At 40.0% G+C, this 13588-nt stretch overlaps 1 protein-coding gene across 14 annotated transcripts in view; it reads right to left on the minus strand.

Annotated features, from left to right (window-relative positions):
• The window catches only part of NRXN1 (neurexin 1), a 1901072-nt gene that overhangs the window by 839871 nt on the left and 1047613 nt on the right, over nt 1-13588 (minus strand). For all 14 annotated transcript variants that reach the window (XM_073672110.1, XM_073672115.1, XM_073672114.1 and 11 more), the window contains 2 exons: nt 6551-6932; nt 517-707 (listed from right to left, as the gene is read on the minus strand). In XM_073672110.1, the coding sequence (XP_073528211.1) occupies nt 517-707; nt 6551-6932 (573 nt within the window). The remainder of the gene's footprint in view (nt 1-516; nt 708-6550; nt 6933-13588) is intronic.

The raw sequence follows: 13588 nt of genomic DNA on the forward strand, positions 1-13588 counted from the left end.
GAAGCAGGTCTAGGACAGGTGAGGAGCAGGTATAGGATAGGTGAAGAGCAGGTCTAGGACAGGTGAGGAGCAGGTCTAGGACAGGTGAGGAGCAGGTCTAAGATAGGTGAGGAGCAGGTCTAGGACAGGTGAGGAGCAGGTCTACGATAGGTGAGGAGCAGTTCTAGGATAAGTGAGGAGCAAGTCTAGGATAGCTGAAGAGCAGGTGTAGCAAAGGTAAATATAATTTTCTGTGTTAAATTTTTAACTCCTTGTGATACACCAAAGGTTATAGAAAATGGACATTATTTACTGTATTCCTGCAAATCAAATCCGTATTTTGTTGTAAATTCATAAAAATATGTATTCAATATGAACTGACATGTAATATTAACAGCTTATTTCTATCACTTTGGTGACAGACACCATTAAGGCACAGATCCCAGTCCATCCTGGGGCAGACACGGTACATCATCCTTCTTCTCCTCTACATATACACTGGTACATGACATACGGCGGCAATAAGGGTGCACTTACTTTTGAGATCGAGGTTTCTGGCTCCCGCTGTGCTCTGAGTAGTAATTTTCGTGTCTATTTTCACTGTATGGAGATTGCTGGTGTCTCTGGAGATCATCACATTGTGCCACTGATGGTCATTTAGGGGTTTGTTAGAGCTGCCTTTTATTAGGTTTGCACCATTGCCAAGATCAAAAACATAATGTAAATATCTGAAAGATAAAAGTGTACGTCACCTTCCATAAATATAATATTATAAGCTTTATCGGTGTTACTTTAGCAATTACTTTTCTGGTAACATTTACTCTAATGTTTATGGTCATGGTACAGGAATAAAATCTGATGAGCAATCTTAGTAAAAAAAAAAGAAAAATTGCTATTTCTGCTGATTTCATTGTAACGTGATGTAACTGACATTCCAGACAGTGCTCTGAGGACCTCTGGTGATAAGATGTAGGAATAACAGCAGATCATTCCTGCAGTAGAGCAATTGATAGGAAATAATTCTCTGTATACACATTACATTTACTATATATCCTCCATGCACGCGGCCCCCACATGTACAGAATATTACCATATTTTTATATAATCATAGGGAACTGACTGGGGTTTGTGTGTGTGTAGGGATCACTTTAATATGATGAACAATTATGTAGTAAAATTTCTTGGACCCAGTAAAAAAAAAAGGTTTACCCAAACTGAAGACATTCTCCATTATTTATAATGACGTCAAAAACAAAAATGAGCTTAAAGAGAATCTGTCAGGAGGTTTTTGCCAGCTAATCTGAATGCACCATGACGTAGGGGCAGAGACCTTGATTCCAGCAATGTGTCACTTACTGGGCTGCTTCCTGTAGTTTTGATAAAATCACGGTTTTATCAGTAGATTATCACTAAAGCACTAGTAAACCTGCTGCCAGGTACTCCTCCATATTCATGAACTCTGTGTAACCCAACCCCCACCACTACTTTCTGCCTATGCATGGAAATGCTCAGAGGTGTAGGTGGGGTTATACAGAGATCAGCATTTAGAGAACTGCTATAGCTGCAGCAGATAAAACTGTGATTTTATCAAAATGAAAACAAGCAGCCCAGTAAATATTGCAGGAATCAGGGTCTCTGCCTGTATATTAGCAGCTTTCTGCCTATGCACCGTGTACATAGAAAGATGCCAATCAGTTATGTGGGCGGGGTTATACAGAGCTCAGCATTCAGAGAACTGCTAGATCTGCACCAGAGAAAACTGTGACATATTGCTATAATCAGGGTCTCTACCTCTACATTATACTGCTCTGAGATGGTCTTCTAAAAACCTGGTGACAGATTCCCTTTAAAGGTTTATTTCCAGGACTAAAATATTGACGACCTGTTCTTCGACATCAATATCGGATCAGTTGGGGTCTGACTACTAGAACATCCGATTATCAGCTGTATAACGCTCCTGTGGAGACCTGATGTGCACAGTGTAAGGAGCCAGAACAAGGCAGCTCCCCACACCGTGTAGTGGCCATTCTCGGTACTGCAGCTCAGCTCTTATTCAAGTGAATGGGATGTGAGCTTCAGTAGCGAAGAATGGGCACTACACAATGCCTGTGATGTTCTGCTGAGCGGTGGGGTCAGACCTCCTCGAAACTGATACTGATGACCTATGGTAAAGTTAGATCATCAGTATCTTAGTTCTGGGGAAAAAAAAACTTTTGTAATTACATAATGAATGGTGACTTTCTGGCTGAAAACTACAGACCTAATAATTCTCAAAACTGGGAGTTTGCAATTATTTTATCTAATCCTTGTAAAGTAAACCTCTTGCTCTGTATTTATACATTGTAACAAATAGGATTGTCCTAGACTTCAGAGCAGTGCTATTTGCTACAATGTAGAAGTCTTGGAGGTTTAGTTCACAGAGGATTACTAAGACCCAGGTGAGAAGCCTGTGTGGTCTCCAACCTTCGGATAAGCACTAGAAACCTTTCACTCACTACCTGCAAGCAAGGATCTTGAAAATGGTGATTTAATTGGAAGTGTAAAAATATATAAGAAAATTGCAAAACTTTAATTAAACAATTGTTTTTAATATTTTTATGCTTAAAAAGTGATGCAGCTTCTTGTAGCATGATTGTATCATTATGCAATCAGTATACATAATGCCACCATTGCCGGTGTGTATATCACTGCACGCAGGGCCTTCAGGTGTTGGAGTCACTGTGCCCTAGATTAAAATGATATATTAAGTTAATTATTAACATCAGTTAATTTACTAACATTATTCGGTCTATGGGAGCTTTCACACTGCGTTCATTGGTCCCATCGGGGCTTATGTCCCAAACCCCTTGTATGTGCCGGCAGGGTGAACTTGCGCTCTGTCGTGCGTCATTTTTGGGCATATATGGAGGCGCACGTTCACTCTGTCGGCACCATTATAGTCTGTGGCCCCCGTTTTGCAGGGGATTCGGATCTAAGCCCCACTGGGACCAACAAACGGGTGCCAATATGCAGTGTGAATGCTCCACAAGTAATATCCTTTCCTCCAGTAGAGTACGTGTCTGTCTGCAAATGCCGCAAACCCCCAGAGTTTTGTGCTGCGGAGAGCTCACATGGGGGCTCAGACGGACTCTGGTTGTTTTCGTGCTTGCTCAGTATCTAGGCTTGTAGGAGACGTCCCCGTGACCCTTGTCTTACACACAGTACAGTCTGTCCAGGCTCCCAGCACGGATCATCTATTTTAAGTTCTGTATGTGACCACATCCCGCTGCTCCCTCGGCCTCACTAGCTCTGGGCGACCTCTGAGCATTGTTCTGAAAAGCCTGGTAAGATCCCTGGTGAATACAGCGGCTGACACTAATATTACTCAATGTCTAGGATAAGCCTGACAATAAGACACATGGGATATACTGTATATATATTGTAAGCACCACCAAAGCTGATTAAAACTGTCCGAGATTAGAAGATAGGGTCCGCTTTTTGTTTCCAGAGGCAGTACCTCTCTTGCCCGGGGCTTTGTCTGGTATTGTAGCTCAGCTCCATCAAAGGAGATGTAATACCAGACAAAGCCAATAAAAGACAGTGGCACTGTTCCTGCAAAAAAATGAAGCTGTTGTATAGGATTAAAGGGAACCTGTCAGCAACTTTTACCCACCACCCCCACAACCTTTTATATGACTGTGTAGCTCTTTAAAAAAATTAGATAGTCCATCCCTTTATGATTCCAAAGTGCTGAAATCACATTTTCAGTCTTGAAGTGCTTTGAAATGCACTTACAGCTTCTCAGTCTCCGATGTATTCCCAAAGTAGCAACACCCTCTGGCTGATTGATAGGTCACTGGTCATGTGCCAGAGCAAACGACTTATCAAGCAGCCAGGATAGGGTGCTGCTAGGTGAAGAATACAGCAGTGACCGAGAAGCTGTAAGTGCTCCGTCACTCCCCAATGCACTTCCAGACTGAACTTCAGATTTCTCGCTGATAGAGCAGAACTTTGGGATCATAAAGGGATCCACCAGTGTCTCTTTATAGGGCTACACAGTCATATAAATGGCTTTGGGGGAGGAGTAAAGGTTGATTACAGGTTCCTTTAAAAAGCATGTGTAATTCTTCAAAAAGGTGGGCCACACTAATCCACAGATTGTGTGTGTTTGTGGTATTTCAGCTCAGTTCCATGCACTGTAAAGGAGCTCAGCTGCAGTACCAACCTAAATCCATAGACAAATATGGTGCAATTTTTTTGAAGAAAGTAACTTTTTGGAAAATGACTTTAGGAGCTCCATGTAAACTGTAAAGGGTTTCCACTCAAAGTGAACCTGTTACGTGCTTCATGCTGCCAGAAGTATGGACAGCATAAACCAGAAATTAGCTCCCTCATTGCAAACATGTATCTTTTACTCTTTTACTCTGACTAGTCGCCTTGCTCCATTCTTTTTTAAATTGTTGACCTTGGTTCAGGCAGCATTAATCATCTGACAGGTTTCCTTTAAATACTTCCAGGCTCCCTTGACAATGATTTGCCATCAGTTCAGTCGAGAGCATGCCAGGAGCTAAAGACCTCGGTCATACGAAACAGACTGGTGGCTAAACATGGCATGAAGTCTGACTAACCTAATGATAAGACTTTTTGTACATATTGAAATTCAGTCCCTGATTGTTGGTCCAGAATTCCGCAGCTCCACCAGTTCTTATTTACAAATCCTTTACATTGGGGGCAGAATTATAAAAACTCTTTATAATAGTATCAAGTTAATATTTGTGAGTTTTTTTTTATTTTTGAAGCCTAAATATTTTATTTTAATAGTGTGAACTATGTAAAATGGTGGAGCTCCTATATGCTCTTGTATTGTGAACCTAAGCATTCAATAAGGAGGCTCATGATCTTATCTGTTTTGTCAGCAGGTGCCTGACAATGGCTGCTACAGTTAAAGGGGTTCTCTAAGAATGTAATAAAATGGCCCCCATCACATATTGGAAACAGCTGCCTGTTTTAGCCACGTGTCTGGGCAGGCTGCAGAACGAATAAACACAGCTCCTGAGACCTGTGTCTTAACTGACAGGAGCTGTATAGTAAACACACATACAGGAGCTGCTAGAGAAGACTGTGACTGAAGAAGAAATAAATCTTCTCCTCAGCTGCCTGAGCACAAAGGATTTTTTCTCCAGCCTCAGTTCTCTGTGCTCAGTCAGCCGTGGAGAAGATTTATTTGCTCTCCTGTCACAGCCCTTCTCTGGCAGCTCCAGTATATGTGCTTACGATACAGCTCCTGTCAGTTGAAACAATGAACTTGGGAGCAGTTTTTCTTCAGAATGCAGCCTGTCCTGACATGTGATTTGGATGGGCTGCCATTTAACTTATATGATGGGGACATTTTATTAAATTCATTGAGAATGCCTTTAAATGCCTGAGCCACCTAAGTAAAATAAGAAAGTCTTATACTCACCTCCCGCACTGGTGTCATTCCAGCGATTATGGCATAGCGTCTCCTGGACTCAACTGACATGGTTATGTCATATTCAAATTACATGGTTTTGTCATGTGAGCACTGAAGCCAGTGGTCACACATAGGGTGCTGCCCTTCAATATTTCAACAGCCAGTCAGCAACCTCTGCAACCAGTGCGGGAGGTGCCTTCCTGACAATGGCTGCTACAGTTAAAGGGGTTCTCCAAGAATTTAATAAAATGGCCTACATCACATAATTCAAGCGGAAGTCCATCCTAGTCGCGTGTCAAGACAGGATGCAGTCTGCAGAAACACAGCTCCTGAGACCTGTATCTCAACTAACAGAAGCTGCATTGTAATCACACACAGAAAAGTGTGTGACTGAAGAAGGAATAACTTTTTGTTGACTGACCGCGCACAAAAGATTTTTTTCTACAGCTTCAGTCCTCCATACTCAGTCAGAAGAGGAGAATATTTATTTATTTTCCTGTCACAGCGCTTCTCCTGCACTCCTGTTGTGTGTGCTGACGATACGGTTTCTCTATCAGTTGAGACACAGTTTCTTCAGACTGCAAACTGTCCTGACATATGACTGGAACAGGCTGCAATTTGAATTATGTAACAGGGGCCATTTTATTACATTCCTGAAGAAATGCCCAAACCTCCTAAGTGAAATAAGAAAATCTTATACTCCTCTCCCACACTGGCGCCGGTCCAATTATGTCAACGCTGGGTCTCCCAGGGCTCAAGTTGCATGGTCGCTGATCAACTGCTTTTCAATATTCCAGCAGTTAGTCAGCAACAGCTAATTGACTGCAAGGCTCACGTGACATTACAATGTCACTTGAGCTCCTGGAGACCCAGCACCAATATAGCTGTAATGGAACCAGTGTGTGAGGTGAGTATAAGCTTTTCTTATTTTACTTGAGGGACTCGAGCATCTAAGAAAGGATGATTCAAGTAGTGGACAACTTAAGTTTACTGTTGACTAATATTCATTTATGTGTTTTTTCTTCATAGAGCACAACATATACAGTAGTAATACTTATAAAATCTTAAAAATAATCACATGTATATACAGAAATACACCCTTATTCTAAGCCAAAACCAAAACCTTGAAACAGTACTTACCCTTTAACCAACTCCACTACAATGAAGTCATTGCCATCACCACTGTTGTACAGGATGAGGCCATCTGGAGATGTGGTCTTGAACTGGAAAAAGAGGTGCATGGAGGTGTAGGCTTGTAGGGTGGCCAGCGCAACGTAGCTGGCTTTGGTCTTAAAAGTGACCGGATCTGCAATGATGTTTCTGAAACCAAATCGGGCATTCAGTTCACAATAATCTATATCGCCATTCTTACACAAGTCAATGTAAGCCATGCCATTAAATGACAAGCTCTGTAGGTGGCCTATGAAATTGGAAGGCACAGAAGACAGGTAACGGCGTTCAGTTATTATCCCAGTTTCAATGTTGTGGAACTCCAGCCGTGTGTGATCTCCGGCCATTTGACCTTAGGAAAAAAATATAAAAATGTCCTGGTTAGATATACATGTAAAATAACTATAGTAATAAGTATCATTCAAACTCCTCATTATCTTTGCCTTAAAAACAATGTGAAAATGTTAAATTTCTCAAATGTATCCAGTTGATACCATTTTTCATTGTTAAACTAATAAGGTCCTAAACTCTGTGCTAACAAATGTCTTAATTATCTTTCCAGTGATAATTATTTCCTTTTTACCTTCATCCACCACTGGAGGGAGCTAAAGAGCTTACTTCACACACATTGAATTAAATAGTATGCGCTGAGCTCTTAAGCTCCACCTAGTGGTGGCTACAGTCAGCCAGAAGATTGTGACTTATCTATATTTATACACATGTCATTTATATGTAAGAATTAGATTTACAGAGGTCTGATCACAATAAAGAAGCAAATAGCTCAGAATGCTGGATCAGGATGTTAAACGATTAAGTTGTTGGCTTTCCAACACTACTAACTTTAATTTAGAATCCCCATCCTAGAGTGAACAATGGGCCAGAGATCCAGTACGGAACATACTCACCTTAGCGCTCATCTTTCCAGCTGTCCCCACTACTCCCCGGCCGCTGTCTAGTTCTCCACGCATATTGAATCCGGTGCTCACTCTAAGCACATGCAGTAGTCTCCGGGCCAAAGATACAAAGTGACAGAGGCACAGAGGACTGTACAGCGGCAAGGGGGCATCTGTAGAGGTGAGTAACGAGGTATGTCGGGTTTTTTTGTATTTTTTTAACCTTTTGCCAGCCCTCTGCTGGCCACTTCTGGTCGACATTTTGCCAAATTCATACGGAGTTAAATACAAAATTTTTGTAAAATTCAAGTAGAATTCAATTTTGGTCAAATGAATCCACCCACCTCTAAGTGTGATATGTTTAACTCATTAGAACTTTCATAGAATCATAGAATTCTTTTTATTTATTCCCTTTCAATGAAATTCTTCATGCCTTTCACAAAAGCAATAACCTACTTGTAATTACATTACCTCTGGGCTGCAATTTAGAGCGAATCTATCGTTCCAATAAAAACAATACACTCCCTCCTGAGAGAGCTGGAGATGTATATTACATGTACTACAGCCACACATTTAAGGTGCAAGCTGCATTTTTTGCATCTTTTTCCTTTACTTTCCTGGTTTTTGCAAATGTTTATTCTCTCTTTATGATTGGCCCGTGCTCAGACTGTGCTGTGAAGTGTTCTCTAAGCCGATCAGCTGTTTATCCCTGGCTGCTCCTTCTCCCCTCTCACAGCAAATGTTTATTCTCTCTTTATGATTGGCACATGCTCAGACTGTGCTGTGAAGCGTTCTCTAAGCCGATCAGCTGTTTATCCTTTGCTGCTCCTCCTCCCCTCTCACAGCATTCCATTTCATGCACACGCAATAGACACAGCTGCATCCCCCTCCTCCCCCTCCATTTCGACTATTTAATTATTCAAACATTTTTTTAAGTCAGATGAGTTGCCTTTTATCCTTCCACAACTTCTCTATTTTTTAAGTACTCTAATTTCTAATGATTATTAGAAATTAGAGTACTTAAAAAAAATAGATCTCCCAAAATTAATTTCGGGAAGATTTGTTCAAAGCGAATGGCAGAATTGATTCAGGCTGATTTGAATCAGCCCCCAAAAAAAACATTTACTATGTTCCGATGTCTCTCCAGACCAGTCGCCAAAGCATAATAATTGGAGGGCTGGGAAGGGACCTCTGAGGTCATCTTGCCCAACCCTCTGCTCAATGAAACTTTGTCAATTCTTTTTTTATAACTCATTTTTCCTTTGTGTCTTAGTTTGTCCTATATGTTTATGCACTGACTTGTAAAGTCACAGAAGCAACCAACATTTGGTAAGTACGTACAGTATATCATTCTTTTATTTTTCAATTTTGTGGTGGTGATCAACTTAGCAAAGGTTAAAACAAGAAGTATAAATTGGCCATCGCATTTTTTACCTTTTTATCTCAATGTATCAATATATTCTATTAACAGAATGATTTTACCATCAGTTTGTCATAAGTTCATTCAATGTTGACTACCAATTCAAATTTGTCAATTTATGCAAAATTGCTACAGTAACTAAATAGAAAAACTACGCCCAAATATTAGTAATTATTGGTAATATTTATTGGTAAGAACACCTACGGTAATTAAAAAACTAGCTTTTGGAATAATGTCTAATTTCCATAGTGAAATGTATTTTTATGAACTTGTGTGGATTGGAAGAACCAGAGGTTCAAGTCAAACCCTAATTTTGCATCAGGCTCATAAGTTTTATATTTTGCCTCTGGAAAGAATATTAACTGATAAACTTTCTATTGGCTTACTAGTATCCAGCTGTTAGATAACGACCAGTAGAAATTGGGAAATATACTAAAAACAGTTACTACTGTAATATAGTAATGTAGTGTGAGCAGCAAATGAATGTAAAAAGTCAATGACACGCTATGCAATTCTACATGGCGCGAGTTTAGAAAAGAACGGCTTCAACCGCGTTCAGTTCCATCAAGTTCCTGCTGTGATCCATACTCAGCACGGCTGCTGTCGAAGAGGAGAAATTCGATTTGTGCTTTTTTTTACTTTCTCGACAAATTGATGCTCTTGAGTGTTACAATTGAAAAGAGGATTTTCTTATTTTAGTGTCTCCAAACAATAAAACGTGAAACACATGACCATGAGATCTAGAACTTTAGAGACTGTATCACCCGAAGGATAAAAATTCTGATCTATTCCCTTCCAATTAAATTCTTCATGCCTTTCAAAAAAGCAATAACTCTCTAGTAGTTACATTACCTCTGGGCTGCAATTTAGAGGGACTCTATCGTTCCAATAAAAACAATACACTCCCTCCTGAGAAAGCTGGAGATGTGTTTTTGCACCTGTTTCCTTTACTTTCCTGTTTTTTGCAAATGTTTATTCTCTCTTTATGATTAGCGCATACTTAGACTGAGCTGTGAAGCGTCCTCTAAGCCAATCAGCTGTTTATCCCTGGCTGCTCCTCCTCCCCTCTCACAGCATTCCATTTCATGCGCACACAAAGCGAGAGATACTGCAGCTGCATCCCCCTCCTTCCCCTCCATTTCGACTATTTAATTATTCAAAATGTTTTTTAAGGCAGATGAGTTGTCTGTTAACCCTTCCACAACTCCTCAATTTTTTTAAGTACTCTAATTTCTAATAATTATGAAAAATTATAATACTTAAAAAAATTTAATCGATCTCCCAAAATTAATTTTGGGCAGATTTGTTCAAAATGATTGGCAGAATTGATACAGGCTGATTTGAACCGCCCCAAAAAAACATTTACTATGCTCCGAGGTGTTTCTGTTACGATACTGGTGTAGTACTGATGGAAACCAGTGGCCGAAGGAGAACAAGCAGGAACAGCAAGAAGTAGTAGAAGTTCTAGGAGATAGCAAGGAGTTGTAGAAAACAATCCATAGATAAATTAGAACAGACTGGGTAAGAATGTTCAGGAGCTGAAGAATGAAGCTAAGCTAACAGCTAGACACAATACTCAAGCAATGAGTGAGAGATCCATGCGGCTTTGGGCTTTAATTAGGCCCAAACAGGAAACAAGATGGATTCCATAGATTCAGAATCCAGCATCTTGGAAAAGGGCAATTGTAGAACACAACAGCAGCCTCCAGTAGTAAGGAGTGAAACTGCAGCACAATTATTAAAGTGAACAATAGTGGCCACTATTGGTCAAACTGTAGAAGGCAACAGAATTCCTGACAGTCTATAGACTCCAAAGCATAATAATGGGACTGGGAAGGGATTATAGAATAATAAAATATAGTCACCTGACCTACTCGCCCCTCAACTGTCCTGCTGCATCAGCTGCCTACCTGATCCTCCCCAAGCTTTGGATAAGTCTTTTGTCCAGATCTTTTAGTGCTGACCCAGTCTCATGTGGTTATGTGGGGAGATAAGCATATCAAAGCTGTGCGTTGCCCTATAGAGTCACATCCTATTTGATCCCATAGGGCAATGTTCTTCATTGACATGTGTAGGGCCGCACTATTGTCAACCCCAGGAAATCCGGACTAAGGATCAAAGATCAAACAGTAAAAGACTACTCCAAAGCTAAAGGAGCTGCAGCGGCAGGACAGGTGAGCAGCGGGCCTAGGACAATTGAGTACAATGTTTTATTAGTTTTTAATCCCTTTCCAGCTTTAGAAAGAATAAAGTAAAATGGTGAATCCCAAAAATTTATATGAGGAAATTCATAACAAATTTTATTTTCTTCGACTTGATTCACTCCTCTCTACTCTTGATACAATACATGATACTGCGGTGCTAGGAATACTCTCAACTGGCCACAATTCACATCACACACACACTTTGCTGGAATCAGGGTCTCTGCTTCTATATCATGGTACTCTCAGAAGGGGTAGCAAAAACATGATGACCGATTCCCTTCAAGAGTTAGTGTGCACCCCCAATAAATTAATAAATACATTTATACTCATTGTGTTTTCTTCTGTCTCTTTAACCCCTTTACCCCCCAGGGTGGTTTGCACATTAACGACCAGGCCAATTTTTACAATTCTGACCACTGTCACTTTGAGGTAATTACTCTGAAACACTTCAACGGATCCCCCTGATTCTGAGATTGTTTTTTCGTGACATATTGTACTTCATGATAGTGGTAAAATTTCTTCGATATCACTTGCGTTTATTTGTGAAAAAATTTCACAATTTTCAAAATTTGAATTTTTATTCCATTAAATCAGAGAGATACAGTACAGACCAAAAGTTTGGACACACCTTCTCATTTAAAGATTTTTCTGTATTTTCATGACTATGAAAATTGTACATTCACACTGAAGGCATCAAAACTATGAATTAACACATGGGAATTATATACTTAACAAAAAAAGTGTAAAATAACTGAAAATATGTCTTATATTCTAGGTTCTTCAAAGTAGCCACCTTTTGCTTTGATGACCGCTTTGCACACTCTTGACATTCTCTTGATGAGCACCCTTAACCCCCAGGTGCTTCACAGAAGTTTAGAACATGAAGCCGTGAAAATAAAAAAAATCGAACTTTTTTCCACAAAAATTATATTTTAGCCCCAATTTTTTTAGTTTCACAAGGGTAAGAGGAGAAAATGGAACCTAAAAACTGTTGTGCAATTTCTCCTGAGTACGCCAATACCCCATATGTGGGGAAAATACACTGCTTGGGTGCACGTCAGGGTCCAGCCAATTTTGCGTTCAAAAAGTTAGACGATCCCTGCAACTTTTTTTTGCCACGAAGCATATGGGGCAGAGACTCGAGCATATCACTCGAACACCCATGATACTCAATGCATACCCGAGCACCCGATGCAAACTCAAGTAGCGAGCAATCATTTTTTTTCTTTACTTTTGAAAAAATCCCAACCCTAACCCCAACTCTAATACAGCCCCAACCCTAACCCCAACCCCAACCCTAGCCCTAACCCAACCCTAACCCTAGCCCAACCCTAACCCTAACCCTAGCCCCAACCCTAGCCCAACCCTAACCTTACCCCAACCCTAACCCCAACCCCAACCCTAACCCCAACCCTAACCATAGCCCAACATTAACCCTAGCCCAACCATAACCCCAACCCTAACCCTAACCCTAGCACAACCCTAAACCCTAGAGTTTATTTTTTTACACCGTTCCTCGTGTGGTATTAGATGACTTTATTCTTCGGGTCGGTGCGATTACAGCGATACCAGATTCATATGGGGTTTTTATGATTGACAGCTGTCAAACACTAAAAGAGGCTTTTTTTGCAAAGACTAGTTTTTGCTTCACCATATTTTGAGAGCTATAATTTTTCGAGGTAGAATAAACAAAAACCAACAATTCAAGAATTGTTTTTTTTTTTAATGCTGTTCCGCATGTGGTAAAATTGATAATGCAGCGTTATTCTTCGGGTCAGTACGTTTACAGCGGTACTGCATTTATATAGTTTTTTTTATGTTTTGGCACTTTTACACAATAAAAACGATTTTCTAAAAAAATAATATTTTTGTATTTTGAGAGCTATAACTTTTTTATTTTTTGGATGATGGAGCTGTGTGGCATCTTGTTTTTAGCAGGACAAGATGACGTTTTCAGCGGTACCATTTTTATTTACATTCGTCTTTTTGATCGCGTGTTATTCCATTTTTTGTTTGGTGGTATGATGATAAAGCATTGTTTTTTGCTTCGCTTTTTATTTTTATTTTTTACCGTGTTCACTAAAGGGGTTAACTAGTGGGACAGTTTTATAGGTCAGGTCGTTCTGGACGCGGCGATACCAAATATGTATACTTTTATTGGTTTATTATTTTTTTTTAATAATAAATAAATATTATGGGTTCAATATATTTTTATTTTTTGGGGATTATTTTTTTCATTTTTTTTTTATATTTTTACAATTTTATTGATTTTTTTTTGTCACTTTTCTACTTTTTTTTTACTCTTACACATTGTCCCACTATGGGACTTTCACTTTTTGCAGCCTTATCGGCTATATAGCATAGAAAGCAGCAGCTGCCTATGCCATGCAGCCTGTCAGGGCTCCACACAGGGGAGACATTACTTTCGTCATGTACTGTGCATGACCAAAGTAACGTCCTGCCTCCTGGTGACCCAGAAGTCATGACGACA

Source organism: Phyllobates terribilis, unplaced genomic scaffold (assembly GCF_046119375.1).
Source record: "Phyllobates terribilis strain yellow unplaced genomic scaffold, ASM4611937v1 Scaffold_3__8_contigs__length_932513732, whole genome shotgun sequence".
NCBI lineage: Eukaryota > Metazoa > Chordata > Amphibia > Anura > Dendrobatidae > Phyllobates > Phyllobates terribilis.